This window comes from Muscardinus avellanarius, assembly GCF_963383645.1.
Source record: "Muscardinus avellanarius genome assembly, chromosome: 4".
Lineage (NCBI taxonomy): Eukaryota > Metazoa > Chordata > Mammalia > Rodentia > Gliridae > Muscardinus > Muscardinus avellanarius.
The window spans coordinates 87,288,855-87,316,748 of record NC_137789.1 but is presented as its reverse complement, the minus strand read 5'-3'; the positions used below and the strand labels follow the sequence as shown (position 1 = coordinate 87,316,748).

At 45.5% G+C, this 27,894-nt stretch overlaps 1 protein-coding gene across 2 annotated transcripts; it reads left to right on the top strand.

The window, feature by feature from the left end:
- On the top strand, nucleotides 1–27,482 carry SEC24C (SEC24 homolog C, COPII coat complex component; the record flags this gene model as incomplete). Of its 2 annotated transcripts, XM_080694575.1 has the most annotated exons (23): nucleotides 1–172; nucleotides 2,905–3,040; nucleotides 6,732–6,828; nucleotides 7,338–7,488; nucleotides 13,301–13,437; nucleotides 14,676–14,744; nucleotides 16,255–16,366; nucleotides 16,602–16,729; nucleotides 18,278–18,416; nucleotides 18,621–18,736; nucleotides 18,888–19,012; nucleotides 19,150–19,341; nucleotides 19,768–19,861; nucleotides 20,073–20,189; nucleotides 20,354–20,524; nucleotides 21,946–22,042; nucleotides 22,147–22,292; nucleotides 22,475–22,613; nucleotides 22,752–22,870; nucleotides 22,967–23,146; nucleotides 23,854–24,045; nucleotides 26,864–26,953; nucleotides 27,342–27,482. In XM_080694575.1, the coding sequence occupies 23 exons, from the start codon at nucleotides 1–3 to the stop codon at nucleotides 27,480–27,482; spliced, it is 3,060 nt and encodes a 1,019-aa protein (XP_080550701.1). The 2 variants fall into 2 exon arrangements, with proteins under 2 accessions (XP_080550701.1, XP_080550700.1); XM_080694574.1 differs by lacking the exon at nucleotides 14,676–14,744 and having other exon boundaries at nucleotides 6,732–6,904; nucleotides 7,117–7,488.
- Nucleotides 27,483–27,894: the final 412 nt, after the last annotated feature.

The window sequence follows — 27,894 nt, the reverse complement described above, 5'->3', positions numbered from 1 at the left end:
ATGAATGTCAACCAGTCAGCTCCACCTGTGCCACCATTTGGGCAGCCCCAGCCCATCTACCCAGGGTATCATCAATCTAGTTATGGTGGGCAACCAGGGTCCGCAGCACCCCCCACTCCCTATGGAGCCTACAATGGCCCAGTGCCAGGCTATCAGCAGACACCTCACCAAGGTATGTATTCAAGTTTCTTTTGAACTAAGCAGCCTTCAGTTTGTATTGGATTGTATTGCTGTACCAAAGCAGTCTAGGGAATTTAGGTGCCTGAGATTAAAGAATATGAAACTGGGTATTTGAAATTGAGAGCCTTGTGTACAGTGTGTGTTTCTCTATTTTTATTTATTTATTTTTGTGATACTGAGAATGGAAACTAAGGGCATTCTACCTCTGAGCTACATCTCTAGCCCTATTTTTTTTTGTGTGTTGTGGTACTGGGGATGGAACCCAGAGGCTTTCTACCTCTGAGATATACTCCCAGCCCTATTTTATATTTTATTTGGAAACAGGGTCTCACTAAGTTGCTGAGAGCCTCAGTAAGTAGCTGAGGCTGGCTGCGAACTTGTGTGATCCTCCTAAATCAGCCTCCCAAGTACTGGGGTTACAAGTGTACACCACACCCAGCTCTTATTTATTTATTTATTTATTTATCTATTTATTCAGTACTGAGGATAGGACCCAGGAGCATTCTACCTCCAACTACACCCCTAGTCCTATATATATTTTTTTCGTGGGTCTGGCGATAGAACCCAGGGACATTCGACCACCGACCTACACCCCCTGCCCTATTTTTTATTCTTTATTTTGAAACAGGGTCTCACTAATTAGCTGAAGCTGTTCGCAAATTGCGATCTTCCAGTCTTAGCCTTCCGAATGCTGAGATTACAAGCGTGTGCCACCACACCTAGCTCTATTTTTTATTCTTTATTTAGAAACAGGGTCTCACTGAGTTGCAAAGAGCCTTACTAAGTACCTGAGGCTGTTTGAGAACTGCGATCCTGTCTCAGCCTCCCGAATACTGGGATTACAAGCGTGCACCACCATGCCTAGTTTATTCTTTATTTTGAAACAAGGTCTCACTAAATTGCAGAGGGCCTCACTAAGTAGCTGAGGCTGTCCAAGAATCTGTGATCCTCCTGTCTCAGCCTCCTAAGTACTGGATTACAAGCATGTGCCACCACGCCTGGCTTATTTTCTATTTTCAAACAGGGTCTCACTAAATTTTGAAGGGCCTCACTAAGTTGCCGGGACTGGTCATGAACCTGTACACCTTCTGTCTTAGCCTCCCAAGTTCTGAGATTACAGGCATGGGCCACCATACACACCTTCCTTCTTTTTAGATCTATGACTGTGTTTCTACCTTAAGACATCTAGTGTGAGTGCATAGTTGGTTACGCTAAGACTAGGCCAACTGTCCTAAGTAAGCTTTTGGGCAGAAATAAGGCCTTTGACCTATGAGAAGAGTCCTGAAGCATGTGCTATTGGAAGCTTTATGCTTAAAAGTGGATGAAAATAATGTGGTTAGGATAGTAGAATGTATGAAGAAGATGGTGGCAAAATAGTCTCTGTAAGAGATGCCTTTCTTGGAGAAGAGGTATAGCTCAGTGGTAGAACATTATTGAACATGCATGAAGCCCTAGTACTGGAAAAAAAAAAAAAGAAAAAAAGCAGGAAGAAAGAAAAAGGTATCTCATAGCTCAGTTAAGTATATTACTTTTTTTGTGTTTGTGTGATACCGGGGATGGAATCCAGGGGCATTCTACCTCTGAGCTATGCCTTCAGCCCTATTTTTATTCCTTTATTTTGAAACAGGGTCTCACTAAGTTGCAGATGGTCTCACTAAATTGCTGAGGCTGGCCACAAATCTGTAATCTCCTTGTCTCATCTTATCAAGTACTGGGATTACAACCCTGTGCCACCATGTCTACTACTTAGTTACACTTTTTTTTTTTTTTTTGTGTGTGTGTGTGTGTGATACTCGGGGTGGAACCTAGGGGCTTTTCTACCTCTGGGCTATACTCCCAGACCTGTTTTATACTTTATTTGGAAACAGGGTCTCACAAGTTGCTGAGAGCCTTACTGAGTAGCTGAGGCTGGCTTCAAACCTGTGCGATCTTTTTGTCTTAGCCTCCTGAGCACTGGGATTACAAGCATGTGCTACCCCGCTCGGCTTATTCTTTTTTTGAAACAGAGTCTCACTAGTTGTGGAGGGCCTCACTAAGTAGCTGAGGCTGACCACGAACCTGGGATCCTCCTGTCTCAGCCTCCCAAGTACTAGGATTACAAGTGTGTGCCACCATGCCTGGCTTCCTTGGTTACTTCCTATACAATATTTCTCATTATGCTCTAAGTTTCTGAGTTCCAGAATAAGATAGTTTCCTTCAAATAGCTGACTTTTTGAGGCAGGCACAGTGGTGCATGCCTTGTAATCCCAGTACTTGGGAGGCTGAGACATGGGATCATAAGTTTGAGGCTGGCCTTAGAACTTAGTGAGACCCTGTTTCAAAATAAAAACTAAAATATGGCTGGGTTTTAGCTCAGAGGTAGAATACTCTCAAGTTCAATGCAGTACCACATACAAATACAGAAAAAGAGCTTTTTGTCTAGGGTAAGAACATTAAGCTGTCCTGGGTTGAGTGAGAGAGTATGGTAATCAAAGGAAGGTCCTACATTTTTGTGGCTCTGGGTACAGCCTCAGTCTAGTCCACCTAAGATTGTCGGTTCTGTTGGACATTATGTTCAGAATACTGTTGTAGCTAGAGTGGCTTGTGGATGCTGTCCTTTCACTCTGGTGAATCCAATATTGGTATTGGATCAGTGACGGTCTGGGCTTATTCTTTTTCCTTCCTGGCTTGGTAAGGAAGAGAAAATTATTTCCCAATCATTTGGTTTCTGTCCTTTACCCTCAGGTGTGTCAAGAGCACCACCTTCCTCAGGAGCACCTCCAGTCTCTACAGCACAGGTCCCTGGTGGCCAGGCTGCATATGGCCAGTTTGGCCAAGGTGATGTACAGAATGGGCCAAGTTCCACTGTTCAGATGCAAAGGTATGTACTTGGGTTAACCTATGATTGATCTGATGAAAATGGAAAGGTTAGGAAATTACAAGGGTCTGGTTTTTTTTCTTTTTTTTTTTTTAATTAATTGCCTTTCTGCTATATCCCTTTTTCTCTTCTCTCTACCCTGCTGTATTTTGTTTTCTTCTTTCCAGATTTCAGCTGCTGCTGAAATCTAGCCCTGTGGATTATTGACCCAACTTGGTATTTGGGTTCTTTTGCATATTCTTTTCTTTCTGTGAACCTGAATATTTTTCTTTAATAGACATATATCTTCAGTCATGGTTTCAGTCCAGCCAGGTGCAGTGGTACATGCCTGTAATCCCAGCTGCTTGAGAGGCTACAGCAAGAGGATCACAAGTTCTAGGCCAGCCTGGGTAACTTATTGAGACTCTGTTTCAGAATAAAAAATAAAAAGGGCTTAACCTGGGTGTGATGGCACATGCCTGTAAACTTAGTACTTGAGAGACTAAAACAGGATGATTGCAGGTTTGAGGCCAGTATAAGCAACTTAGTGAGACTCTGTTTCAAAATAAAAATGGCTGGGGGTATAGCTCAGAGTTAGAATGCCTCTGGGTTCCATCCCCAGCACTAAATAAATAAATAAAATAAAAGGGCTGGAGATATTGCTCAGTGGTTGAGGCCCTGTGTTTATTTCCCAGTATCAAGAAAAAAAAAAAAAAAAAAGAAAATAGAATGCCACATTAAACTAACCTGCTCCTTGGATCTCACAGAATTTTCTAACACTTAGCCAGGAGCAATGATGTGTACCTGTAATTCTAGTACTTGAGAGGCTTAAGACAGGAGAATCACAGGTTTGAGGCCAGTGTGTGGAAACTTAAGTGAGACCCTATTTTGAAATAAAATAAAAAGGGCTAGAGGTGTAGCTTTGAGATGTGTGTGTGTGTGTGTGTGTGTGTGTGTGTGTGTGATATGGGGGACTGAACCCAGGGGCATTCTACCTCTGAGCTACACCTCCAGCCCTATTTTTTACTCTTTATTTTGAAACAGGGTCTCACTAAGTAGCTCAGAGATGCCATGTGTGTGTCTGTGTTGTGTATTGTATGTGTGGTACTGGGGATTGAATCCAGGGACATTCAACCATTGAGCTACACCCCAAACCTATTTTTATTATTATTATTATTATTATTATTATTATTATTATTATTATTATGTGGTATTAGGAATGGAACCCAGGGGGATTCTATCTCTGTGCTACACCCCCAGCCCATTACTTTTATTGTTTATTTTGAAACAGGGTCTCAGTAGGTTGGAAAGGGCCTCACTGTCTCCTTCTGTCTCAGTCTTCCAAGTACTGGGATTACAAGTGTGCGCCATCATGCCCAGCTTTTTTTGTGTGGTATTAACCCAGGGGCATTCTATCTCCAAGCTACACCCCCAGCCTAGTTTTTTTATTCTTTCTTTCTTTCTTTCTTTATTTTTTTGGTGGTACTGGGGTTCCTGGAAGCCCTTCTACCTCTGGTATACACTCCTACGGGCTACACTCCCAGACCTATTTTTTTTTTAACATTTTTATGTGGAAACAGAGTCTCTTAAGCCAGCGAGGCTGGCTCCGAACCAGCGCGATCCTCCTGTCTCCGCCTCCCAAGCGCGGGGATTACAAGCGTGCGCCACCACGCCTGGCTTTTATTCTTTATTTTGAAATAGGGTCTCATTAAGTAGTAGAGGGCTTCACTAAGTAGCTGAGGCTAGCTGCAAACCCGGATCCTTCTGTCTCAGTCTCCCAAGTACTAGAATGATAAGCATGTGTCACCATACCCAGCTATGCCTAGCTTTTTTTTTTTTTTTGATGCTGGTGATGGAATCCAGGGTCATTCTACTTCCCGAGCTATACCCCCAGCTCAAAAATTTTTTTTTTTTTGGCAGTCCTGGGGATGGAACCCAAGGGCATTCTACCTCTGAGCTACACCCCTAGCCCTATTGTTTATTCTTTATTTTGACACAAGTCTTGGCCGGGCAAGGTGGTACATGCTTGTAATCCCAGCATTCTGGAGGCTGAGACCAGAGGCTCGCAGTTTGCAGACAGCTTCAACTACTTAGTGAGGCCCTACACAATTTAGTGAGACCCTGTTTCAAAATAAAGAATAAAAAATAGGGCAGGAGGTATAGCTCAGAGGTCAAATGCCCCTGGGTTCCATCACCAGACCCACAAAAAAAAAAAAAAAAAAAAAGAAAGAAACAGGGTCTCACTGAGTTGCAAAGGGCCTCACTAAGTAGTTGAGGCTGTCTGCAAACTGCAATCCTCCTAATTTAGCCTCCTTAATGCTGGGATTACAAGGATGTGCCACTATGCCCTGCTTTGCCCGGCTTTTTTAAACCTCTTTTTTTCATTCTACTTCCATGCTATACCCCCAGCCCTATTTATTTTTTATTTTTTCTATACTGGGGATGGAACCCAGGGGCATTCTAATCTCCAAGCAACACCCCCAGCTCTATTTTTTATTCTTTATTTTGAAAAGGGTCTCACTGAGTTGCAAAGGGCCTCACTAAGTAGCTGAGGCTGTCCAAAAACTGCAGTCCTCCTGTCTGAGCCTCCCAGATGCTGAGATTATAAGCATGTGCCACCATGCCTGCCTAGTCTTTATTTTGAAACAGGGTCTCACTAAGTTTCAGAGGGCATAAGTAGCTGAGGCCGGCCATAAACTTGTGATTCTCCTGTCTCAGCCTCCCAAGTACTGGGATTACACGTGTGTGCTATCATGCCCAGCTAGAGTACATGGTTCTATGGGCCTTCCCTTTCAGCTTCTTCATGATTTGTATTACAAAATTGAGGTGATTTGTCAATAAAGAATTGTGGTATAATTCCAGCATTCGGGAGGGTAAGACTGGAGGATCGCAGTTTGCAGACAGCCTCAGCTACTTAGTGAGGCCCTCCACAACTTAGTGAGACCCTGTTTCAAAATAAAGAATAGTCCCAGGCATGGTGGCGTATGCTTGTAATCCCAGCTTTTTGGAGGCTGAGACCTCAGGATTGTGGTTCGTGGACAGCCTCAGCTACTTAGTGAGGCCCTCTGCAATTCAGTGAGACCCTGTTTCAAATAAAGAATACAAAATTGGGCAGGGGGTGTAGCTCGGAGGTCAAATGCCCCTGGGTTCCATCCCCAGACCCACAAAAAACAAAGTAAAAAATAAAAAACAGGGCAGGGGTTGTAGCTCAGGGGTTGAATGCCTCTGGGTTCCATCCTCAGACCCCCCCCCCCACACACACACACACAAAATATAATTGTGGTAGAGGAGACAATAATTTAACTAGTTGATTAAATAGGTTTTTTTTTTTTTTTTTTTTTTTTGGTGGTACTGTGGATGGAACCCAGAGGCATTCTACCTTCAAGTTACACCCCAGCCCTATTTTTTAGTCTTTATTTGAATCAGGGTCTCACTGAGTTGCAAAGAGCCTCATTAAAAGCTGAGGCTGTCTGTGAGCCTCGATTAAGTAGTTTTTTACCTAAGTGTGCTTAGCATATGTTTGTGGAGAGAAATTAGTAGAAAATAAGATTTGCCACAAATAATCATAATGTAGATAATTAGGAATATAATGTACCCACAAATTAACAAGTATGGAGCTATAAAAAAAAAACTCAGGTTGCCAGAAACTGATGAAGTAAAGCTCCTGTCCACTGAGAGGCCCAGTAGTCACCTCTGCTTTCCTTTTTCTTTACAGGCTATCTGGGTCTCAGCCATTTGGGTCTCCATTGGCCCCTGTGGTCAGCCAGCCAGCTGTGCTTCAGCCCTATGGCCCTCCTCCGACAAGTGCACAGGTGACTGCACAGCTGGCAGGAATGCAGCTCAGTGGTGCTGTGGCCCCGGCCCCTCCCACTTCGGGGATGGGCTATGGTAAGTAGCAGCTTCCACAGGAATGTTACAGTTCCCTTCTTTTCAGAGATTTTAGGTTATGAGAGTGTACCTGAATTATTTTTATTTCCCATGCCTCTGAGCTTCAGAAATGGGAGAGTAATATCTGCTCCTCTTTTTTGGAAAGGGGTGATTTACTGACTGAAAAAGGAGGGAGAATGAGGAGGCTTGACTATACCTTTTTTATTTCTCAGGCCCACCAACATCGCTGGCCTCAGCCTCAGGAAGTTTCCCTAACTCCAGTTCATATGGCTCCTATCCTCAGGGCCAGGCTCCTCCCCTCAGCCAGGCCCAAGGTCACCCTGGGGCCCAGCCTCCCCAGAGATCTGCCCCACCACTGCCCTCCAGTTTCACACCTCCAGCTTCAGGGGGTCCTCGGATGCCTTCAATGACTGGTCCACTCCTGCCTGGACAGAGTTTTGGGGGACTCCCTGTGAGCCAGCCCAACCATGTGTCCTCACCTCCTCAAGCTCTGCCCCCCGGCCCCCAAATGACTGGGCCCCCAGGACCACCACCGCCACCTATGCACTCCCCACCACAGTCGGGCTACCAACTGCAGCAAAATGGTGAGTGTTCCCCAAGTTCTGTGTAGAGGCCAAAAGTGTTACAGTTTATAATGGTGCTTTGGGCTCTTTTTCTCTATTTAAGTATAATTGTTGAATAGGGAAATTAAAACTAATAGGCAGCCGGTTGTGGTGGCGCACGCTTGTAATCTCCGTGCTTGGGAGGCGGAGACAGGAGGATTGCGCAGGTTTGAAGCCAGCCATGCTGGCTTAAGAGACTCTAAAAAATAGGGCTGGGGATATAGTTCAGGGGTCGAATGCCCCTAGGTTCCAGACCCAGACCCAGAAAAAAAAAAAGTCAGTAGGATGCTTTATAATCCCAGCATTTGGGAGGCTGAGACAGGAGGATCACGGTTTCTGGACAGCCTCAGCTACTACTTAGTAAGGTCCTTTGCAACTCAGTGAGACCCTTTTTCAAAATAAGGAATAAAAAATAGGGGCTGGGAGTGTAGCTCGGAGGTAGAATGCCCCTAGTTCCATCCACAGTACTTGGAAAACAAAAAAGTCAGTAGGAAATAGAAGGGGAAGAGAAGAAAAGCAGCGTGCCTGACAGGCACACTGGAGAGCCCAAAGGTGGAGCTCTGGCTCCCACAGGGTCTCAGACCACAGCCATAAAGTTTTCCTATTGGTGTGTTCTTAACAGTGTTCCCAGGACAATGGGGTTAGCAAGTCACTTTAGGCAGGTGGTATTATCTTGTTGTTGGTCAGTGTAAGTGTTAGTATATTTTTTCTATCTCTGCTCTATCAGTTGCCCCATTAGTTGGTGGTGCTTTGAGGTAACATATTGAGCTTACATCTTGTATATCAAGGTCAGGTCACAGAGAAAAATAGGGAACTAGAGGTACCAAATATAGCTGGATTTTGCATATCAAGACTAGATCACAGAGGAAAATAAGGAAACAGAGGCTCTCATCACAGCCAGTGCAACAGTGTATAATTTCTCAGAGCAAGCACAGGCTCTTGCTATTTCTACAGTTTATTTCTTTTTTTGCAGTACTGGTGATTGAACCTAGGGCATTCTACTTCTGAGCTGCACCCCCAGCCCAATTTTTTATTCTTTTATTTTGAAACAGAGTCTCAGTAGCTAAAGCCGGCTACAAACCTATGATCCTCCTGCCTCAGTCTCCCAAGTACTGGGATTACAAGCATGTGCCACCACACCCAGCTCATCTACAGCATGGAACCCAGGGGAATTCTACCTCTGAGCTACACCCCCTGCCCTAATTTTTATTCTATATTTTGAAACAGGGTCTCACTAAGTTGTGGAGGGCCTCACTAAGTAGCTGAGGCTGTTCGCGAACCACGATCCTCTGGTCTCAGCCTCCAGAATGCTGGGATTACAAGTGTGTGCCACCATGCCCATCTTATTCTTTTATTTTTTGAAATGGTCTCACTGAGTTGCAAAGAGCCTCACTAAGTTAGCTGAGGCTAGCCGGGTGTGGTGGTGCATGCTTGTAATCCCAGCATTTGGGCGGCTGAGACAGGATTGCGCAGGTTCAAAGCCAGCCTCAGCTGAAACAAACCCTGTTCCAAAAATAAAGAATAAAAATTAGGGCTGGGGTGTAGCCTGGAGGTAGAATGCCCCTGGGTCTCACTCCAGTACCGCCCCCCCACCCCCCACAAAGATATAGGGGCCGGGTGAAGTGTTGTACACTTATAATCCCAGTACTTGGGAGGCTGAGACAGGAGGAGGGCAGTTTGTGGACAGCCTCAGCTACTACTTAGGCCCTTTGCAACTCAGTGAGACCCTGTTTCAAAATAAAGAATAAAAAAATAGGGCTGGGGATGTAGCTTGGAGGTAGAAAGCCCCGGGGTTCCATCCCTAGTACTGCCAAAAAAAAAAAAAAAAAAAGATCCAGGGAAGCTGGGCGTACACCTGTAATTCTACTGCTTGGGAAATCGAGACTGGAGGATCACAAATTTGGGGACATCTCAACAATATAGCATAACTCTCAGCAACCTAGTGAGACCCTATTTCAAAACAAAAAATAAGCTGGGTGTGGTGATGCATGCTTGTAATCCTAGTACTTCAGAGGCTGAGACTGGAGATTTGCAGGTTCACTGTCAGCCTCAGCTACTTAGTAAGGCCCTCCACAACTTAGTGAGACCCTGGTTTTTTTTTTTTTTTTTTTTTTTTGTGGTACTAGGGGTGGAACCCAGAGGCTTTCTACTTCCAGACTATACTCCCAGACCCATTTTATATTTTATTTGGAAACAGGGTCTCACTAAGTTGCTGAGAGAGCCTCACTAATTAGCTGAGGCTGGCTTCGAACCTGTGCGAACCTGGCTTCGAACCTCAGCCTCCCAAGCGCGGGGATTACAAGTGTGCGCCAACACGCCAGGCTAAGAGACCCTGTTTTTTTTTGGTGGTACTGGGGGTGGAACCCAGAGGCTTTCTACCTCTGGGCTATACTCCCAGACCTTTTTTTTTAATTTGGAAACAGGGTCTCACTAAGTTGCTGAAAGCCTCACTAAGTAGCTGAGGCTGGCTTCGAACCCATGTGATCCTACTGTCTCAGCCTCCCAAGCACGGGGATTACAAGCGTGCGCCATCACGCCTGGCTGAGACCCTGTTTTAAAATAAAGAATAAAAGTACGCTGGGCATGGTGGCTCACGCTTATAATCCCCGCGCTTGGAAGGCGGAGACAGGAGGATCGCACAGGTTCGAAGCCAGCCTCGCTGGCTTAAGAGACCCTGTTTCCAAAAATAAAAAAGTATAAAATAGATCTGGGAATATAGCCCGGAGGTAGAAGGGCTTCCAGGAACCCCAGTACCACCAAAAATAAAATAAAATAAAGAATAAAAAATATGGCTGGCCAGACCCTGTTTCAAAATAAAAAAATAAAATAGGGCTAGGTATATAGCCCAGAGGTAGAATGCCCCTGGGTTCTATCTCTACCACTGCCCCCCTGCAAAAAAAAAAAAAAAAAAAAAAAAAAAAAAAAAAAAAAAATAGCGCTAGGGGTATAGCTCAGAAGGAAAATGCCCCTGGGTTCAAACCTCAGTACCACAAAAAATAAATAAATAAATAAATAAACAAACAAACAAATAAATAAATAAATAAAATAAATGGGATACCAGGCATGGTGGAACACAACTGTAATCCCAGTACTTGAAAGGCTGAGGTAGGAGGATCACCGGTTTGAGGACAGCCTCAGCAAATATACTCTCATTAACCTCTCAAGACCCTGTTTCAGAATAAAAATAAAAGCCAGGTGTGGTGGTTCATTCTTGTAATCCCAATATATGGGAGGCTGAAACAGACTTACAAGTTTGAGCACAGCCTCAGCAAATAGTGAGATTCTCATTAACCTAGTGACATCCTTTTTCTTTATTTTTTTTATTATTATTATTATTATTATTATTATTATTTTTATTATTATTATTAGTGGTACTGGAGATTAAACTCAGGGGCATTATACCTTGGAGCTACACACCCAGACAATTTTTTTTTTTTTTTTTTTTTGTGGTACTGGAGGTAGAACCCAGGGCCTTTTTTACCTCGGGACTATACTTCCAGGTCTATTTTATACTTTATTTGGAAACAGGGCCTCACTAAATTGCTGAGAGCCTCACTCAGTAGCTGAGGCTGGCTTCGAACCTGTGCGATGGTCCTGTCTCAACCTCCCAAGCGCTGGGTTTACTAGAGTACACAACCATGCCCAGCTTTATTTATTTTTTCTTTATTTTGAAACAGTCTCATGAAGTTGCAGAGAGCCTCACTTAGTCAGCTGAGGCTGGCTGCGAACCTTGATCCTCCTGTCTCAGCCTCCCAAGTACTGGGGTTACAGGTGAGCGCTACCATTCCTGGCACCATAGCCCTAATTTTTTTTTTTTTTTCCAGTACTGAGGATAGAACCCAGGGGCAGTCTACCTCCAAGCTACAGCCCCAGCCCTATATTTTATTTTATTTTATTTTTTGCGGGTCTGGGGATGGAACCCAGGGACATTCGACCTCTGAGCTACACCCCCTGCCCTTTTTTTATTCTTTATTTTGAAACCGGGTCTCACTGAGTTGCAAAGGGCCTCACTAAGTAGCTGAAGCTGTCTGTAAACCATGATCCTCAGGTCTCAGCCTCCCAAATGCTGGGATTACAAGTGTGTGTCACCATGCCCAGCTTTTTTATTCTTTTTAATTTGAAACAGGGTCTCACTGAGTTGCAAAGGGCCTCACTAAGTAGTAGCTAAGGGTGTCCTTGAACTGTGATCCTTCTGAATGTTGGGGTTACAAGCATGCGCCACGACGCCAGGCTATTTTTTTATTTTTTTGATTGAAACAGGGTCTCACTGAGTTGCAAAGGGCCTCACTAAGTAGCTGAGGTTGTTCTCAAACTGCGATCCTTCGGTCTCTGCCTCCTGAATGCTGGGATTACAAGCAGGCACCATCATGCCCGGCTCCTGTCCCCCCTTTTTTTTTTGGTACTGGGGATAGAACTCAGGGGCATTCGACCTCTGAGCTACATCCCCTGTCCTATATTTTATTGTTTATTTCGAAACAGGGTCTCACTGAGTTGTGGAGGGCCTCACAAGCGTGCACCACCATGTTGGGCTGGCTCCCGCCTGTTTAAAATAAAAATACAGTAGGGCTGAGGATTAGCTCGGAGGTACAATTCTTGTGTTCAATCCCCAGTGCTACACACACACACACACACACACACACACACACACACACACACGTTAAATAAAATTTTAATAAAATAAAATAGAACTTGGGGTGTAGCTCAGAGGTAAAATGCCTCTGGGTTTAATACTCGGTACCACACATAATAAATAAAAAAATAAAAAGGGTTAGGGTTGTAGCCTTTGGGTTCAATCCTTGGTATCACACACAGACAAGAGACAGGGAAGCAGTAATTGAGAGGCTGAGACAGGAGGATCACAGGTTTAAGGCCAGCCTCACCAACCTAGCAAGACACTCTTTCAAAGAATAAAGATAAAAAGGGCTGGGGGAAGCCAGGTGTGGTGGTACATGCTTGTAATCCCAGCATTTGGGAGGCTGAGACAGGAGTATCACAGTTCATGGCCAGCTTCAGCTACTTAGTGAGGCCCTTTGCAACTCAGTGAGATACTCTTTCAAAATAAAGAATAAAAAATCAGGCTGGGGGTGTAGCTCAGAAGTAGAATGCCCCTGGGTTCTATCCCCAGTACTGCAAAAAAAAAAAAAAAAAAAAGGCTGGGGGCGTAGCTTGATGTAGAATGCTCCTAGGTTCCATTCCCCACTCCCACGTCCCCCCCCCAAAAAAAAAAAAAAAAAACTATGATGACACAAGGAAGGTTTTTTTTTTTTTTTTTTTTTTTTTTTTTTGCCAGTCTGGGGATGGAACCCAGGGGCATTTGACCTCTGAGCTACACCCTCATTCCTATTTTTTATTCTTTATTTTGAAACAGGGTCTCACTGAGTTACAAAGGGCCTCACTAAGTAGCTGAGGCTGTCCGCAAACCATGAACCACGATCCTCCCGTCTCAGTCTCCTGAATGCTGGGATGACAAGCATGCACCACCACGCCCAGCTCCCCTAGTCCTTTTTTTTTTTTTTTTTTTTTTTTTTTTTTTTTTGCGGTACTGCGGATGGAACCCAGGGTAATTCTAACTCAGAGCTACACCCTCAGCCTGATTTTTTTTTTTTTTAAATTCTTTATTTTGAAACAGGGTCTTACTGAGTTGTAGAGGGCCTCACTAAGTAGCTGAGGCTGTCTGCGAGCCGCTATCCTCCAGTCTCAGCCTCCCAAATGCTGGGATTACAATCATGCGCCACCACGCCTGGCTACAAGGAGGGAATTTTTGACTTTACCAACCTGTGCCCTTGTTTCTCAGGTTCCTTTGGACCAGCCCGGGGTCCTCAGCCCAGTTATGGGAGCCCCTACCCTGGAGCACCCAACTTTGGCAGTCAGCCCGGGCCTCCTCAGCCCCTGCCTCCTAAGCGCCTGGACCCGGATGCCATCCCCAGCCCTGTAAGTAGATTATTATGTGGTCATGAAGAGGGTGTTTTTGTCTGCCAGATAAGCAGATTGACCCAGATGACGTTTGCTTAGCATTTTCTGATATTTTCCCTTTCCATTCATCTTCTTGTAGGCCTAAATTTAGCCTAGATATAATATTTTATTTAAAAAAGTTTTTTTATTGGCACTCTTAATTTTTTACTGTGAACTAGAACTTGCTGTTCCAGCAGTCTTATAGGGGCAGTTTTACTTCATAGTTGCACAGGGAAGCCAAGAATAATTTGCAGTGTTGGTAGAGCTTGGGTTGATGGCTGTGTTGTCACTACATACATAGCATGTCACCTGTGTCCTTCTGTGGAATAGTGGCTGGGTCTTGTCCCCAGCATTATTCCTTAGGAGTAGAGCAGGTGGGTAATCTCTAATGTTAGGTGTTGAGAGCAGGAAAGCCCTACTGGTTCCTCTCTGCTCCTACTTGGAAAGTGTTTTAAGAAGCCCCAGTACTTTTGGTTGGTTAATCCCTGCTGTGTGGATGGGGAATAGTGATCTACAGTGTACAAGGACAGTGTGTCTGTGAAGTCCCGCTGGAGAGACTCAGGAGGAGGTTGAATCTCAGCCTTACAGCCATCAGCATCCTCAGGCTCTCTTTATCAGATTCAGGACAGAGGCCGAGACTGTATTCCCAAGTAGGAGCTACTTTGTAGTCCTGTCTTTAACATCGCTATGTCAGTTACCTCTCCATGCTTAGCCATTGTCATATTCCATTCTGTACTTTTCCCTCTTCCTTTGGGGAATCACCATGGCAAGAGAGCCTGCTGGTTAAGGGGGACCTGGGAGGATTGAGTAGCCCCTTCTTCCTTTCTCCTTCATCACAGTAGGAAGGAGAGTCTGGCTGGATATAAGTGAAGCTTCTCAGAGGATAATAAGAACCCTTAGATAGGAGATTTGGTCTTTTGGAGGGAAAATCCCTCTTCCCCCTTAAGGTTTTGCCCATTCAGGCCCTCCTGTAACCCCTGTTTGCCTCCTGGTTTTTCCCCATTCTTTAACTTGCATCATAGTCTAAGCCACTGAGTCCTCTGTGTTGGGCCAGAGACTTGGAATTTCTGATCTCGCGGGGGCCTGATGTTCGCAGTCTGAGCTGGGCTCCAGCTGTTTATGTCTTATCAGGGTTGAGAGAAGTAACTTCTGCCTCTTGTTCTTTTGTCTCCCTTCCTGTATTCCCCTGCTGCCTTTTTTTATTAAAACACTAAAAGCAACTAAATGAGCTGCCTCCTCAGCAGAAAACCAGGCACAGAATAGACCCTGATGCCATTCCTAGTCCAGTAAGTGCAGGGGGTGGATGTATGTGCGTGTCATTCCTGTGTTAGTGTTATCCATGCATGCCTTTGACCTCATCTTCACTTCATCCACCATGTCCATCCCTGTCCATTCCTATCCGTTCTCTTCCCTTAGCCCTTCTGAATCCTTGCTTTTATAAGCTGAAGGATATGCATGACTGCAGTTGCCATGTACTGAAGAGGTAGCAAGCTGTTAGCAGTGCCTTGAGTATGGGATGGTAGATGGTCAGACTATAAGGATAGGGCATATGGCATGTTAAACTGTGGTTTTAGTCCTACTGGCTCCTCCAGGAGTCTGTGTGACATGTGATGGAACAGGACAAAGTTGATCCTTCCATTTTGGGTTGGTCTATTGTGGAAAACCATAGGTAGGTAGGTGGCTGATAATGTACAGATTTATATCCCAAACTGGCATTTCTTACGGAAAAAGAACTGCTCATTTGGGATAGGGTGGACCACTTTTTCTTCTGGAAAGTCTTTGACTCTGATATATTTCTAGGCCTCACCCTTTCTGGTCTAGGATACAGAGTCTTATTTACCCTTTACTTTTTCTGGTTTTACCAAACTCGTCTTGAAGTAACTGACCAAAGATCACCAGCCTGCACGAGGATCTGATTATCAGCTTTGCATATCCTTTTTTTTCTCCCTTCACTGTCTGTCAAAGTGGGGGGAGGGGCTGAGGATTGGGTACTTATTTTCTCCCATATATACTCAGTTGCTTCTCTGAAAGGAAGGCAGCATCTGCTTCCTTGCCTTACCTGACCATTTCTGGCTGTTTAATTCTCTCTTCACCCTTTTCCTTGTTAATTTCATTTAGAGTCATTCCAGGTAGATTCATTTTTCCATGGTCACTGATGTCTGTTTTTTTTGCTTTTACTCAATGTGTCTTGGGAGTGGGGAAGGAGGGAAGGTTTTTTTGGGGGGGAGGATTATAATCTAATCATGTTTGATGGTCTGTGATCAGAGCTGGAGCTTTTCTGGAGTGGAGGGAATAAGAAAGTGCTCAGTACTGATTGGGGTTCAGGGAGTAATTCGTCAAGAAGCCCATTCTCAGTATGACCTGCTCAGCATTTCTCTGCCGACTGTAGGGTGGAAGATTAGCATTTGCTATGGTATCCAGAAGGAGAGCAGGAGCTTGGTGTGGTGGTGCATGCTTGTAATCCCAGCATTTGGTAGGCTGAAACAGGAGGATCATAGTTTGCAGATAGCCTCAGCTACTTAGTGAAGCCCTTTGCAACTCAGTGATACCCTATTTCAAAATAAAGAAAAAAAAAAAATAGGGCTGGGGGTGTAGCTTAGAAGTAGAATGCCCCTGGGTTCCATCCCCAGTACCACAAAAACAAAGCAAAACAGAAGGAGAGTAGGCCTGGTGCATGAGTTGTTTTTTGGCAAATTGCTAGTTTCTGTGCTTCAGCTCTAGCCTTTCTCCTAGAGCTCTGGAACCTGGCACTTCCTTTTCTTCTATCACCTCACTGATTTTACTTCTTCCCTGCAGATTCAGGTCATTGAAGATGACAGAAACAACCGGGGTTCAGAGCCATTTATTACTGGTGTACGGGGCCAGGTGCCACCCTTAGTCACCACCAACTTCGTGGTAAAAGACCAAGGTGAGAGGGGCATTAACTCCTCATGATGGAGGCTTTTTTTTTGCCAAGGTTATCAGCTTGTGGATGGGGCTTTTGTCAGTCATTATCCAGAGACCATTCCTCTTACCAGTCATTCTGGGGGTGGTAGGGAAGCCACCATCAACTGTAGCATTTGTGGAGGTGATGGAGTTAATTACCAATGGAAAGCTGACATTTGGAGGAATTCAGTGATCTGACTCATTTCTCCTTCCTTCAGGGAATGCAAGTCCCCGATACATCCGATGCACATCCTATAATATTCCTTGTACATCTGACATGGCAAAGCAGGCTCAGGTGCCCCTAGCAGCTGTCATCAAGCCATTGGCAAGGCTGCCCCCAGAGGAGGTAAGTCAAGGAAGGGGCTAGAATATAATGAGAGGAAGAGAAGGGTAGTAAGCCTTTTTCCTAGATGTGATTTTGGCTAGTGTCATGGAAGACCTCTTGGTTGGGCAGGAGGGGGCAGTATCTTCAGGAACTTTCCTTCCTTCCTTCCTTCCTTCCTTCCTTCCTTCCTTCCTTCCTTTCTTCCTTCCTTCCTTCCTTCCTCCCTTCCTTCCTTTCTGTAGTATTTGGGATAGAACCCATGGACATTCTACCTTTGAGCTACACTCTCATCCCTGTGTCTTATTTTTTATTTTGAAACAGGGTCTCACTGGGTTACAAATGATCTAAGTAGCTGAGGCTGTCCACAAACCACGATCCTCCTGTCTCAGCCTCCAAATTCTGGGATTACAAATGTGTGCCACTATGCCCACCTTTATTCTTTATTTTTGAAACAGGGTCTCACTAAGTTGCAGTGGGCCTCACAATGTAGCTGAGGCAGGCTGTGAACTTGCCATCTTCTTGTCTCAGTCTCCCAAGTACTGGGATTACAAGTGTGTGCTGCTGTGCCCTGCTTTCAGGAGCTTTCTTTCCCAGGGCCCATGCCTGGAAAAAATGGTAGAGATGAGAGCAAAAGCTTGATAAACTGTTGGGTGGGACCAGGGTTAGTAGGATGAAAAAACTGTATGAAAGAGGCATGGACAACTTGTAGGGTGAAGACTACTGGATGTGGGAACTTCTCACTGCATGGTTCTCTCCAGATGAGAAGTACATCATTCTGTTTTTCCTTATTGGTTGTCTTGTTACCCCAGGTAGCTTTAGGGACATTAGCGCATCATACAAGAGAAAGGCACATTAGGATCCAGTACTCTGTATCTCATCTGATCTGGGGCCGGATCAGTCACTCTGGTATCTGAAGCCAGCATAAAAAAAAGAGCTAGGCAGTTGATTTTCTAGGCATTGAAAGATTATTCTCATATTCATGCCTTACTTATCTAATGTTACAGTTATTTAGAACCAAAAGCCAAGACTCAGTATATATTCTGCTTCTCTCTGTCTTCCCTCTCTTTTTCTCTGGGACCCAGTAGGATGGTTGGACACTGGTCTTTTATCCATAGGGCACCTATGCCTGGGACATCAGTAGCTATGAATCCTATCATGAGTGATAGGAAGAAATGCCATAGATACTTAGGGAAGGAAGCAGGAGTCAAGGTGTCTAGAGCAAGAATGGAAGAGATTGAAGATCAAAACAAGAATCCTGGACAATCTCTGATTCTCTCCTCAGATCCTCATGGAAGCTCCCTGGGTTGGCTGTGGCCAGTTTCACACTCCTTTTTCAGAGAGAAATCCAGTCTAGGATGGGGAGTAAGAAGAGGGAAATGAGGAATTTAGACTTTTAGGGACATTTTCCTATGATCAGGACCCTCACCATTTGTCCTCATTCCTTTCCACTGTACTCCCTGGCAGAATATCTGATCCATGACCCTTCTGCCTCAGGTTGTTCCTCACCTGTTGTCACCTGTCTGAATCCAGCTTCCTTCTATGTCTGCACCCCTCTCCTTTGCTTTCTAGGCTGCCCCGTATGTTGTGGACCATGGGGAATCTGGCCCTTTGCGTTGCAATCGCTGCAAAGCGTACATGTGCCCCTTCATGCAATTCATTGAGGGAGGGAGGCGCTTCCAGTGCTGCTTCTGCAGCTGCATCAATGATGGTATGCTTATGGAGATGGGGCTTAAGGGGGGAGGGTCTTTACTGTTCTCTTTCTAATTAAGTATAGATGAGGGTTCAGTTCTCAGCAGTGGGGGAAGTAGGGCACATGTGGGATGTGGGGCAGTGGAGTGATGGGGGTCAGCTCAGCCAGGGCTAGATGTACCGAGAGTGGACCTTTGAGTAACACACTGCGTACTCCCCACAGTTCCTCCCCAGTATTTTCAACATCTGGATCATACCGGCAAACGTGTGGATGCCTATGACCGTCCTGAACTATCCTTGGGCTCTTATGAATTCTTGGCCACTGTAGATTACTGCAAGGTGAGGGAAGGTAGCAGGGGAGGACTACTGGGCAGAGGATAATGAGACAGCTAAGAATTGCTGTTATTATATCCCTCACCCTTCCGTTGTCCCCTTTGATGCTGCCTGCTTACCATACTGCCTTTCCCCCCAACATTTCCTTCCTCTGCAGAACAATAAGTTTCCCAGTCCTCCTGCCTTCATCTTCATGATTGATGTCTCCTACAATGCCATCAGGACTGGTCTTGTTAGGCTCCTCTGTGAGGAGCTCAAATCACTGTTAGACTATCTACCTAGGTGAGAGTCACGGAGCCAAGGTGCTTCCTTTTGTTAATGATGGGGTGTGGACTGACTGAGCAGATGGAGCTTGATGTTAAGAAGTTGTGGGTGGTGGAGAAGGTGGCAACGTTGGGTAACAATGTCACCATCTACAGGGAGGGCGGGGCAGAAGTGTCAGCAATCCGCGTTGGCTTTGTCACCTACAATAAGGTGCTCCACTTCTACAATGTGAAGAGCTCGCTGGCCCAGCCACAGATGATGGTCGTTTCTGATGTGGCTGACATGTTTGTGCCACTGCTGGATGGCTTCCTGGTCAATGTCAATGAGTCTCGGGCAGTAATTACCAGGTAAGAGCCAGATTGTGGGGGTGAAGGAGGTATGGAGGGGGTAAAACTGTGCAAGGGGTATAAGCCAGGGACTGTGGATCAGGAGTTTTCAGAGTCTAAGGGGCCAGATGACTCTTGAGGGAATTAAGAACTGAAATCTGCTTTTTTTGTTTGTTTGTTTTTTGTGTTTCTGGGGATGGAACACAGGGGCATTCGACCTCCGAGCTACACCCCTTGCCCTTGCCCTATTTTTTTATTCTTTATTTTGAAACAGGGCCTCACTAAGTTGCAGAGGGCCTCACTAAGTAGCTGAGGCTGTCTGCGAACCATGATCCTCCTGTCTCAGCCTCCCGAATACTGGGATTACAAGCGTGTGCCACCATGCCTGGCTGACATATGAAATCTGGATAATGATTTCACTTGTCTCCCATCACCTATTTTTTTTAGCTTATTGGATCAGATTCCAGAAATGTTTGTGGACACAAGGGAGACAGAGACAGTCTTTGCCCCAGTTATCCAGGCTGGGATGGAAGCTCTGAAGGTAAGGCTGAAGTCCTCAGCAACCCCCTCTACCATACTTTCCTCTTACATATTACCTCCTAGAATGCAGCTTTCCTTTCTTCAGTGATTGATGACTGTCTAAGTCAGCCTGCCTGACATAGTTGGTGCTTAATTAAATGATGAGGGAAGGGATGAATGGAAATGGATGAATAAAGGAAAGAATAAAAAAGTGGTGCTTTCTTCTGCTCCAGGCTGCTGAGTGTCCAGGGAAGCTGTTTGTATTCCACACATCCCTTCCTATTGCAGAGGCCCCAGGGAAGCTAAAGAACAGAGACGACAGAAAGCTGATCAACACGGACAAGGAGAAGGTGTGGGACTGGACAGTGGGGAGGATTCTTGTATCTTTAGAGACCTTTCTGCTACTATTGTAGATGTGAAATTTTATAAGTATTTGACTATCCCTGTATTACATATACCATTCTCAAATAGGGCAAAACTGAGAGATCTGAACATTTCTTTTGTTTCTCCCCAGACTCTGTTCCAGCCCCAGACAGGTGCCTATCAGACACTGGCCAAAGAGTGTGTGGCCCAAGGCTGCTGTGTAGATCTCTTCCTCTTTCCTAACCAATATGTGGATGTGGCCACACTCTCTGTCGTACCCCAGCTCACTGGTGGCTCAGTCTATAAATATACTTGCTTTCAGGTATGATGTGGGATTCTGGGTGGCAGGTGGCAGCAGGGTTTGGAATATCTCATTACATGTAGGTAGCTCTTTAGTTGCTAACTACTAGGAATTGTGTTGGAGGACTATAAAGAAGTAAGCCCTCGAGAGGCATGGTAGTGCATGCCTGTAATCCCAGTACTTGGGAGGCTGAGACAGGAGGATCACAGGTTTGAGGCCAACCTCAGAGAGAGCCGGGCATGGTGGCATAAGCTTGTAATCCCGGTACTTGGGAGGCTGAGACAGAAGAACTGCAAGTTTGTGTCCAGCTTCAGCAACTTAGGCCCTCTGCAACTTAGTAAGACCTTATTTCAGAAATAAAGAATAAAAAAAAAAAAAAAAAAAAAAAAAGTGTGCGCCACCACAACCGGCTTTTTGCGGGGCGTGGTGGCGCACACTTGTAATCCCCGCGCTTGGGAGGCGGAGACAGGAGGATCGCGCAGGTTCGAAGCCAGCCGTGCTGGCGTAAGAGACCCTGTTTCAAAAATATAAAATAGGTCTGGGAGTGTAGCCCGGAGGAAGAAGGGCTTCCAGGAACCCCAGTACCACCAAAAAAAAAAAAAAAAAAAAGAAATAAAGAATAAAATCTGGGCAGGGTGGTGCACACTTGTAATCCCAGCATTCGGGAGGCAGAGACAGGAGGATCATGGTTTGAGGACGGCCTCAGCTACTTAGGTCTTTTGCAACTCAATAAGACCCTGTTTCAAACTTAAGGACTAAAAAATAGGGCACGGGGTGTAGCTTGGAGGTAGAATTCTCCTGGGTTCCATCCCTAGTACCACAAAGAAAAAAAAAAAAAAAAAAGAAAAGAAAAAGAAAGAATAAAAAGGAGAGCTCAGAGGTAGAATGTAAAAGAAAAAAAGAAACTTAAGAGAGTCCTCCGCAACTTAATGAAACCCTGTTTCAAAATAAAACATAGGACTTGAGGTTGTAGCTTGGAGGTAAAATGCCCCTGAGTTCAATTCTTGGTAACACACACACACACACACACACACACACACACACACACACACACACTCTCTCTCTCTCTCTCTCTCTCTCGCTCTCGCTCTCGCTCTCGCTCTCGCTCTCGCTCTCGCTCTCTCCTGGGCTGATATTCTGGCCCCATTACTGGCTCTATGACCTGGAATAAATTACTAAATTATTCCATCCTTTGTTCTTTCATTTATAAAATGGAGTATTAGTATTTATTAATTAGGATTTATCTATAGAATTAAATAATTATATGTAAAGCATTCTGTGTGGTACCTTAGATGTAGTAGGTGCTAAATTATCATTAGTACCATCTTCACTGTTACTGTTATTACAGTTAAGCAGGCCTTTGAATGGAAGGGGTGCAGGGAGCCTGACTACAGGGTAAGTTGTATGGTCAGTGATATCTCTTTGGGCCTGGGATACCACAGGTGGAGAATGATCAGGAACGGTTCCTGAGTGACCTGCGTCGTGATATACAGAAGGTTGTTGGCTTTGATGCTGTGATGCGTGTCCGGACAAGCACTGGTCAGTCCTGGTTGAAGAGCGGGTGGGGGGCAAAATCTGAGAGGAAAGCATGTGGAACCTGTCATACCCTTGGCCTTGACCCTGTCCTTGTATCTGTGCCTCAGGTATCCGTGCTGTAGATTTCTTTGGAGCTTTCTACATGAGCAACACGACAGATGTGGAGCTGGCTGGGCTGGATGGGGACAAGACCGTGACCGTGGAGTTCAAGCATGATGATCGGCTCAATGAAGAGAGTGGAGCCCTCCTGCAGGTGGCAGGCGGGAAGGAGGGGCTGGGAGGAAGTGCTGGTGAAGAGCTGGCAGAGAGGACTGGAGAGGCAGGGGAAAGCGTGGTTCATATCTTCCTTCTAGTTTAATAATATAGCAAAGGGGCAGTTTTTTTCAGAGAACTTTTGTGAGGGAGGGGTGTAAGCTCTCTTTCTTCTTCCTCTAGTGCGCCCTGCTTTATACCAGCTGTGGAGGGCAGCGTCGGCTCCGCATCCACAACCTGGCCCTGAACTGCTGCACCCAGCTGGCTGATCTGTATCGAAACTGTGAGACTGACACACTTATCAACTACATGGCTAAGTTTGGTAAGGGGAGAGACAGGGCAGGGTGGGAATGGGGCTGAGAAAGTTCTGGGATGGTCAATGATTCAGCATTCCTGGTCTCATGGTGGGGAGACACATGTGATGAGAGCTGACCAGTAACTGTCTCCCTTCTCCGTCCAGCATACCGGGGTGTCCTGAACAGTCCTGTGAAGACTGTCCGTGACACTCTCATCACCCAGTGTGCCCAGATACTGGCCTGTTACAGAAAAAACTGTGCCAGCCCCTCCTCTGCAGGACAGGTAGGGCAGGCATATTAACAGCTGGGGTGCTGAAACATAGTTTGTACTTGGGAGGGGTTTGTCATGATTCTTAATTTATTTTGATAAATCCCTCAGTTGATCCTTCCTGAGTGCATGAAGCTACTCCCAGTTTACCTGAACTGTGTGTTGAAGAGTGATGTCCTGCAGCCTGGAGCTGAAGTCACTACTGATGACCGTGCCTATGTCCGACAGCTGGTTACCTCCATGGATGTGGCTGAGACCAATGTCTTCTTTTACCCTCACCTCTTGCCATTGGTGCGATTGAGGATTGGGGTGTGAGAGGCTGCACAGAGAAAATGGATTCCTAAGAGGAGAAGGAAGGGTGTGGGGGGGTCATTTGAGAGGCTTAGACAGGAGGGTGGCGGTTTATGGACAGCTTCAGCCACTTAGTGTGGCTCTTTGCAACTCAGTGAGACCCTGTTTCAAAATCAAGCATAAAAAATAGGGCTGGGGTGTAGCTTGGAGGTTGAGTGCTCTTGGGTTCCATCCCCAGTACTGCAAAAATATATTTTGAAATAGTTTTGCTAAGCCGGGCATTGTGGCACACACTTGTAATCCCCATGCTTGGGAGGCTGAGACAGGAGGATTGTACAGGTTCGAAGCCAGCCTCAGATACTTAGTGAGGCTCTCAGCAACCTAGTGAGACCCTGTTTCCAAATAAAATATAAAATAGGTCTGGGAGTATATAGCTTGGAGGTAGAAAGCCTCTGAATTCCACCCCAGGACCACCAAAAAAAAAAAAAAAAAAAAAAAAAGTCTTGCTAAATTGTTGAGGCTAACTTGAAACCTACCATCCTCCTGTCTCAGCCTCCCAAGTAGTAGAATTATAGATGTGCATGGCTAGGAGTTATTTTTAAACATTTCATAGAGTTACTGAGCCCACCACTTGAGTTCTGTGTTTGTTGGTGGGGCAGGCTGTCTTACAGTGATTGGTGACCTTTTGCCCCCTTCCTTTTGTCTAGACAAAGTCTCCTGTTGAGAGTACCACTGAACCACCAGCAGTTCGAGCGTCTGAAGAGCGGCTAAGCAATGGCGATATATATTTGCTGGAGAATGGGCTCAACCTCTTCCTCTGGGTGGGAGCAAGCGTCCAACAGGGTGTCGTCCAGAGCCTTTTCAACGTCTCCTCCTTCAGTCAGATCACCAGTGGCTTGGTGAGGGAAGGGAGTCAAGGAGACTATCAGTGTGGGAGTATACTTTTTTTGTGTGTATGTGGTGCGAGGGACTGAATCCAGGGGCATTCTACCTCCAAGCCATACCCCCAGCCCTATTTTTTATTCTTTTCTTTTATTCTTTTTTTCTTTTTTCTTTCTGCAGTACCAGGGATGGAACCCAGGGACACTGTACCTCTGAGCCATACCCCCAGCCCTAGTTTTTAGTCTTTTTATATTTATTTATTTATTTATTTATTTATTTATTTATTTATTTATTGTGATACTGGGGGGGGGACTTTCTACCTCCAGGCTCTACCCCTGGGCCTATTTTTTTTTTTTTTTTTTTTTTGCGGGTCTGGGGATGGAACCCAGGTGCATTCGACCTCCAAGCTACACCCCCTGCCCTATTTTTTATTCTTTTTTTTTTTTTTTTTTTGGTGGTACTGGGGTTACTGGAAGCCCTTCTACCTCCGGGATACACTCCCATGGGATACACTCCCAGATCTATTTTTTAACATTTTTTATGTGGAAACAGAGTCTCTTAAGCCAGCGAGGCTGGCTTCGAACCAGAGCGATCCTCCTGTCTCTGCCTCCCAAGCGCGGGGATTACAAGCGTGTGCCACCATGCCCGGCTATTTTTTATTCTTTATTTTGAAACTGGGTCTTACTGAGTTGCAGAGGGCCTCACTAAGTAGCTGAGGCTGTCTGCGAACCACGATCCTTCAGTCTCATGAAGCCTCCTGAATGCTGGCATTATAAGCATGCGCCACCATGCCCGGCTTCCTATTTTATAATTTACTTAAAAACAGGATCTCAAAGCCGGGTGTGGTGGTGCACGCTTGTAATCCCAGCATTCGGGAGGCTGAGACTGGAGGATCACAGTTCGCGGACAGCCTCAGCTACTTAGTGAGGCCCTCTGCAACTCAGTGAGACCCTGTTTCAAAATAAAGAATAAAAAATAGGGCAGGGGGTGTGGCTCGGAGGTCAAATGCCCCTGGGTTCCATCCCCAGACCCGAAAAAACAAAACAAAACAAAAACAACAAAAAAACCAGGATCTCAGCCGGGCGTGGTGGCACACGCTCGTAATCCCTGTGCTTGGGAGGCTGAGACAGGAGGATCGCACAGGTTTGAAGCCAGCCTCAGCTTCTTAGTGTGGCTCTCAGCAACCTAGTGAGACCCTGTTTCCAAATAAAATATAAAATAGGTCTGGGAGTATAGCCTGGAGGTAGAAAGCCCCTGGGTTCCACCCCCAGTACCACCAAAAAAAAAAAAAAAAAAAAAAAAAAAAACCAAAAAACTAGGATCTCACTAAGTTGCTGAGAGCCTCACTAAGTAGCTGAGGCTGGCTTTGAACCTGTGCAATCCTCCTGTCTCAGCCTCCCAAGTGCTGGGATTACAAGTGTGCACCACCATGCCCAGCCTTAGTCTTTTTATTTTTAAACTTTTATTTTTTTAATATTTATTTATTTATTTATTTATTTATTTATTTATTTATTTATTTATTTATGTGGTGCTGGGGATGGAACCTAGAGGCTTTCTACCTTCAGTCTACACTCCCAGACCTATTTTATATTTTATTTGGAAACAGGGTCTCACTAAGTTGCTGAGAGCCTCACTAAGTAGCTGAGGCTGGCTTCGAACCTGTGTGATCCTCCTGTCTCAGACTCCCAAGTGCTGGGATTACAAGTGTTCACCACTATGCTCAGCCTTAGTCTTTTTATTTCTTTTATATTTCTTTATTTATTATTTATTTTTGTGGTACTGGGATGGAACCCAGAGGCTTTCTACCTTCGGGCTACACTCCGAGACCTATTTTATATTTTATTTGGGAATGGGTCTCACTAAGTTGCTGAGAGCCTCACCTAAGTAGCTGAGGCTGGCTTCAAACCTGTGCAATCCTCCTATCTCTGCCTCCCAAGTACTGGGATTACAAGAATGTGCCACCACGCCTGGCCTGTCTTTTTTTTTTTTGAAACAGAATCTGACTGAATTGAGGGCCTCACTAAGTAGCCGAGGCTGTCCGCAAACAGAGGTCCTCTGGTCTCTGCCTCCAGAATGCTGAGATTACAAGCGTGCACTACTACGCCTGCCTGGTTTATTCTTTTATTTTTGAAACAGTGTCTCACTAAGTTGCAGAGGGCCTCACTAAGTAGCTGAGGCTGGCTGCAAACCCCTGTCTCAACCTCTCATGTACTGGGATTACAAGCATGCACCACCACAGCCTGCTTGGAAGTGTACTTTGTGATGTGCATGGGAGCCAATAAAATCAGTGTACTGACGCTGGGCGAGGTGTCACACACTTGTGATTCCAGCGCTTGGGTGGTTGAGATAGGAGGATCGCACAGGTTTGAAGCCAGCCTCAGCTACTTAGTGAGACCCTGTTTCCAAATAAAGTATAAAAACAGGTCTGGGAGTATAGCCTGGAGGTAGAAAAAGCCTCTGGGTTCCACCCCCAGTACTACCAAAAAAAAAAAAAAAATTAGTGTGCTGAGCTGGGTGTGGTGGCACACGCTTGCATTCAGGAGGCTGAGGCAGGAGGATCTCGGTTCACGGAAAGCCTTAGCTACTTAGGCCCTTTGCAACTCAGTGAGGCCCTTTTTCAAAAATAAAGAATAGATAGGGTTGGGGTGTAGCTTGGTGGTAGAATGCCCCTGAGTTCCACCCCAGTACCACAAAAAAAGAAAAAGTGTGCTGGTCTGCTCACATATTGGGACAACTGGGGGATTTTCTTGGGCTTCCTTTCAGATGATGTGTAAGTCTCTTTTTGACTGAACTCACAGTACTCTATCATAAGGATAAATTAATTTTGTGTTGCAGAGTGTTCTGCCAGTTCTGGATAATCCACTGTCCAAGAAGGTTCGAGGTCTCATCGATAGCTTAAGGGCACAGAGACCACGGTACATGAAGGTAACACTAATGTGAACTCTGAATTTCCTTTTTGATACTTGCTGTTTTTTGTAGTTGTTGTTGCAGTGCTGGGGACTGAACCCAGGGCTTAGTGCATTCAAGGCAGGAATTCTACCACTGAGCCATATCCCCAAGTCCTTAAACTTTGAGACAGGGTCTAGCTAAGTTACCAAGGCAGGCCTTGAACTTGCAACCATTAGCCTCTGTCTCCCTAGTATTTGTGATTAGAGGCATGTGGCAGCACACCCAAGTGAACACTGAATTTCTTGCCTTGTCAAGTCCTTGCCTGGAAGGGCGTGGGGAGTGAGTGACTCTGTCTTGGGATTTCTGGGTATGCAACATTCCCTTCCCTTTGGCCTCGCCTCATGACTCTGTATTCTGACCATAGCTCATCGTGGTGAAACAGGAGGATAAGCTGGAGATGCTGTTCAAACACTTCCTGGTGGAAGACAAGAGCTTGAGTGGGGGAGCATCCTATGTGGACTTTCTCTGTCATATGCACAAGGAGATTCGGCAGCTACTGAGCTAAAGCACGTGGGTAAATGGCGCAGGGTCCCAGGCCAGCTTCCAGAAAGTACTCCAGGTTGGCAGAGAAATTGGGACAGTTCCATATCTAAGTCATGTAAACTGACCTCAGTCTCTTTGGGGGGGGAGGGGGGATTAAGGAGACACCTTTCTGGGCTCAAGTATCCTACCACTCTGTCATGTCCTGCTGGTGGAAGGTGCCCTGCCCCCTCACTCTATCCTCCTTTTCCTGCTAATCCTGTTGTAATGAATGTAGTTTCTCAGTTCACTGTATATGATTCAGTGTTGGGGGTTTGGAAGCATTCAGACCCTGGCAATATTTTGTGTCCCTTTGGACCAGCCTCCAAGAGGAGGGGGGCAGGCAGGAAGAAGTAGGAATCCCAGGGTTACAACAGGGGTGGCTAATTCAGCTCAGT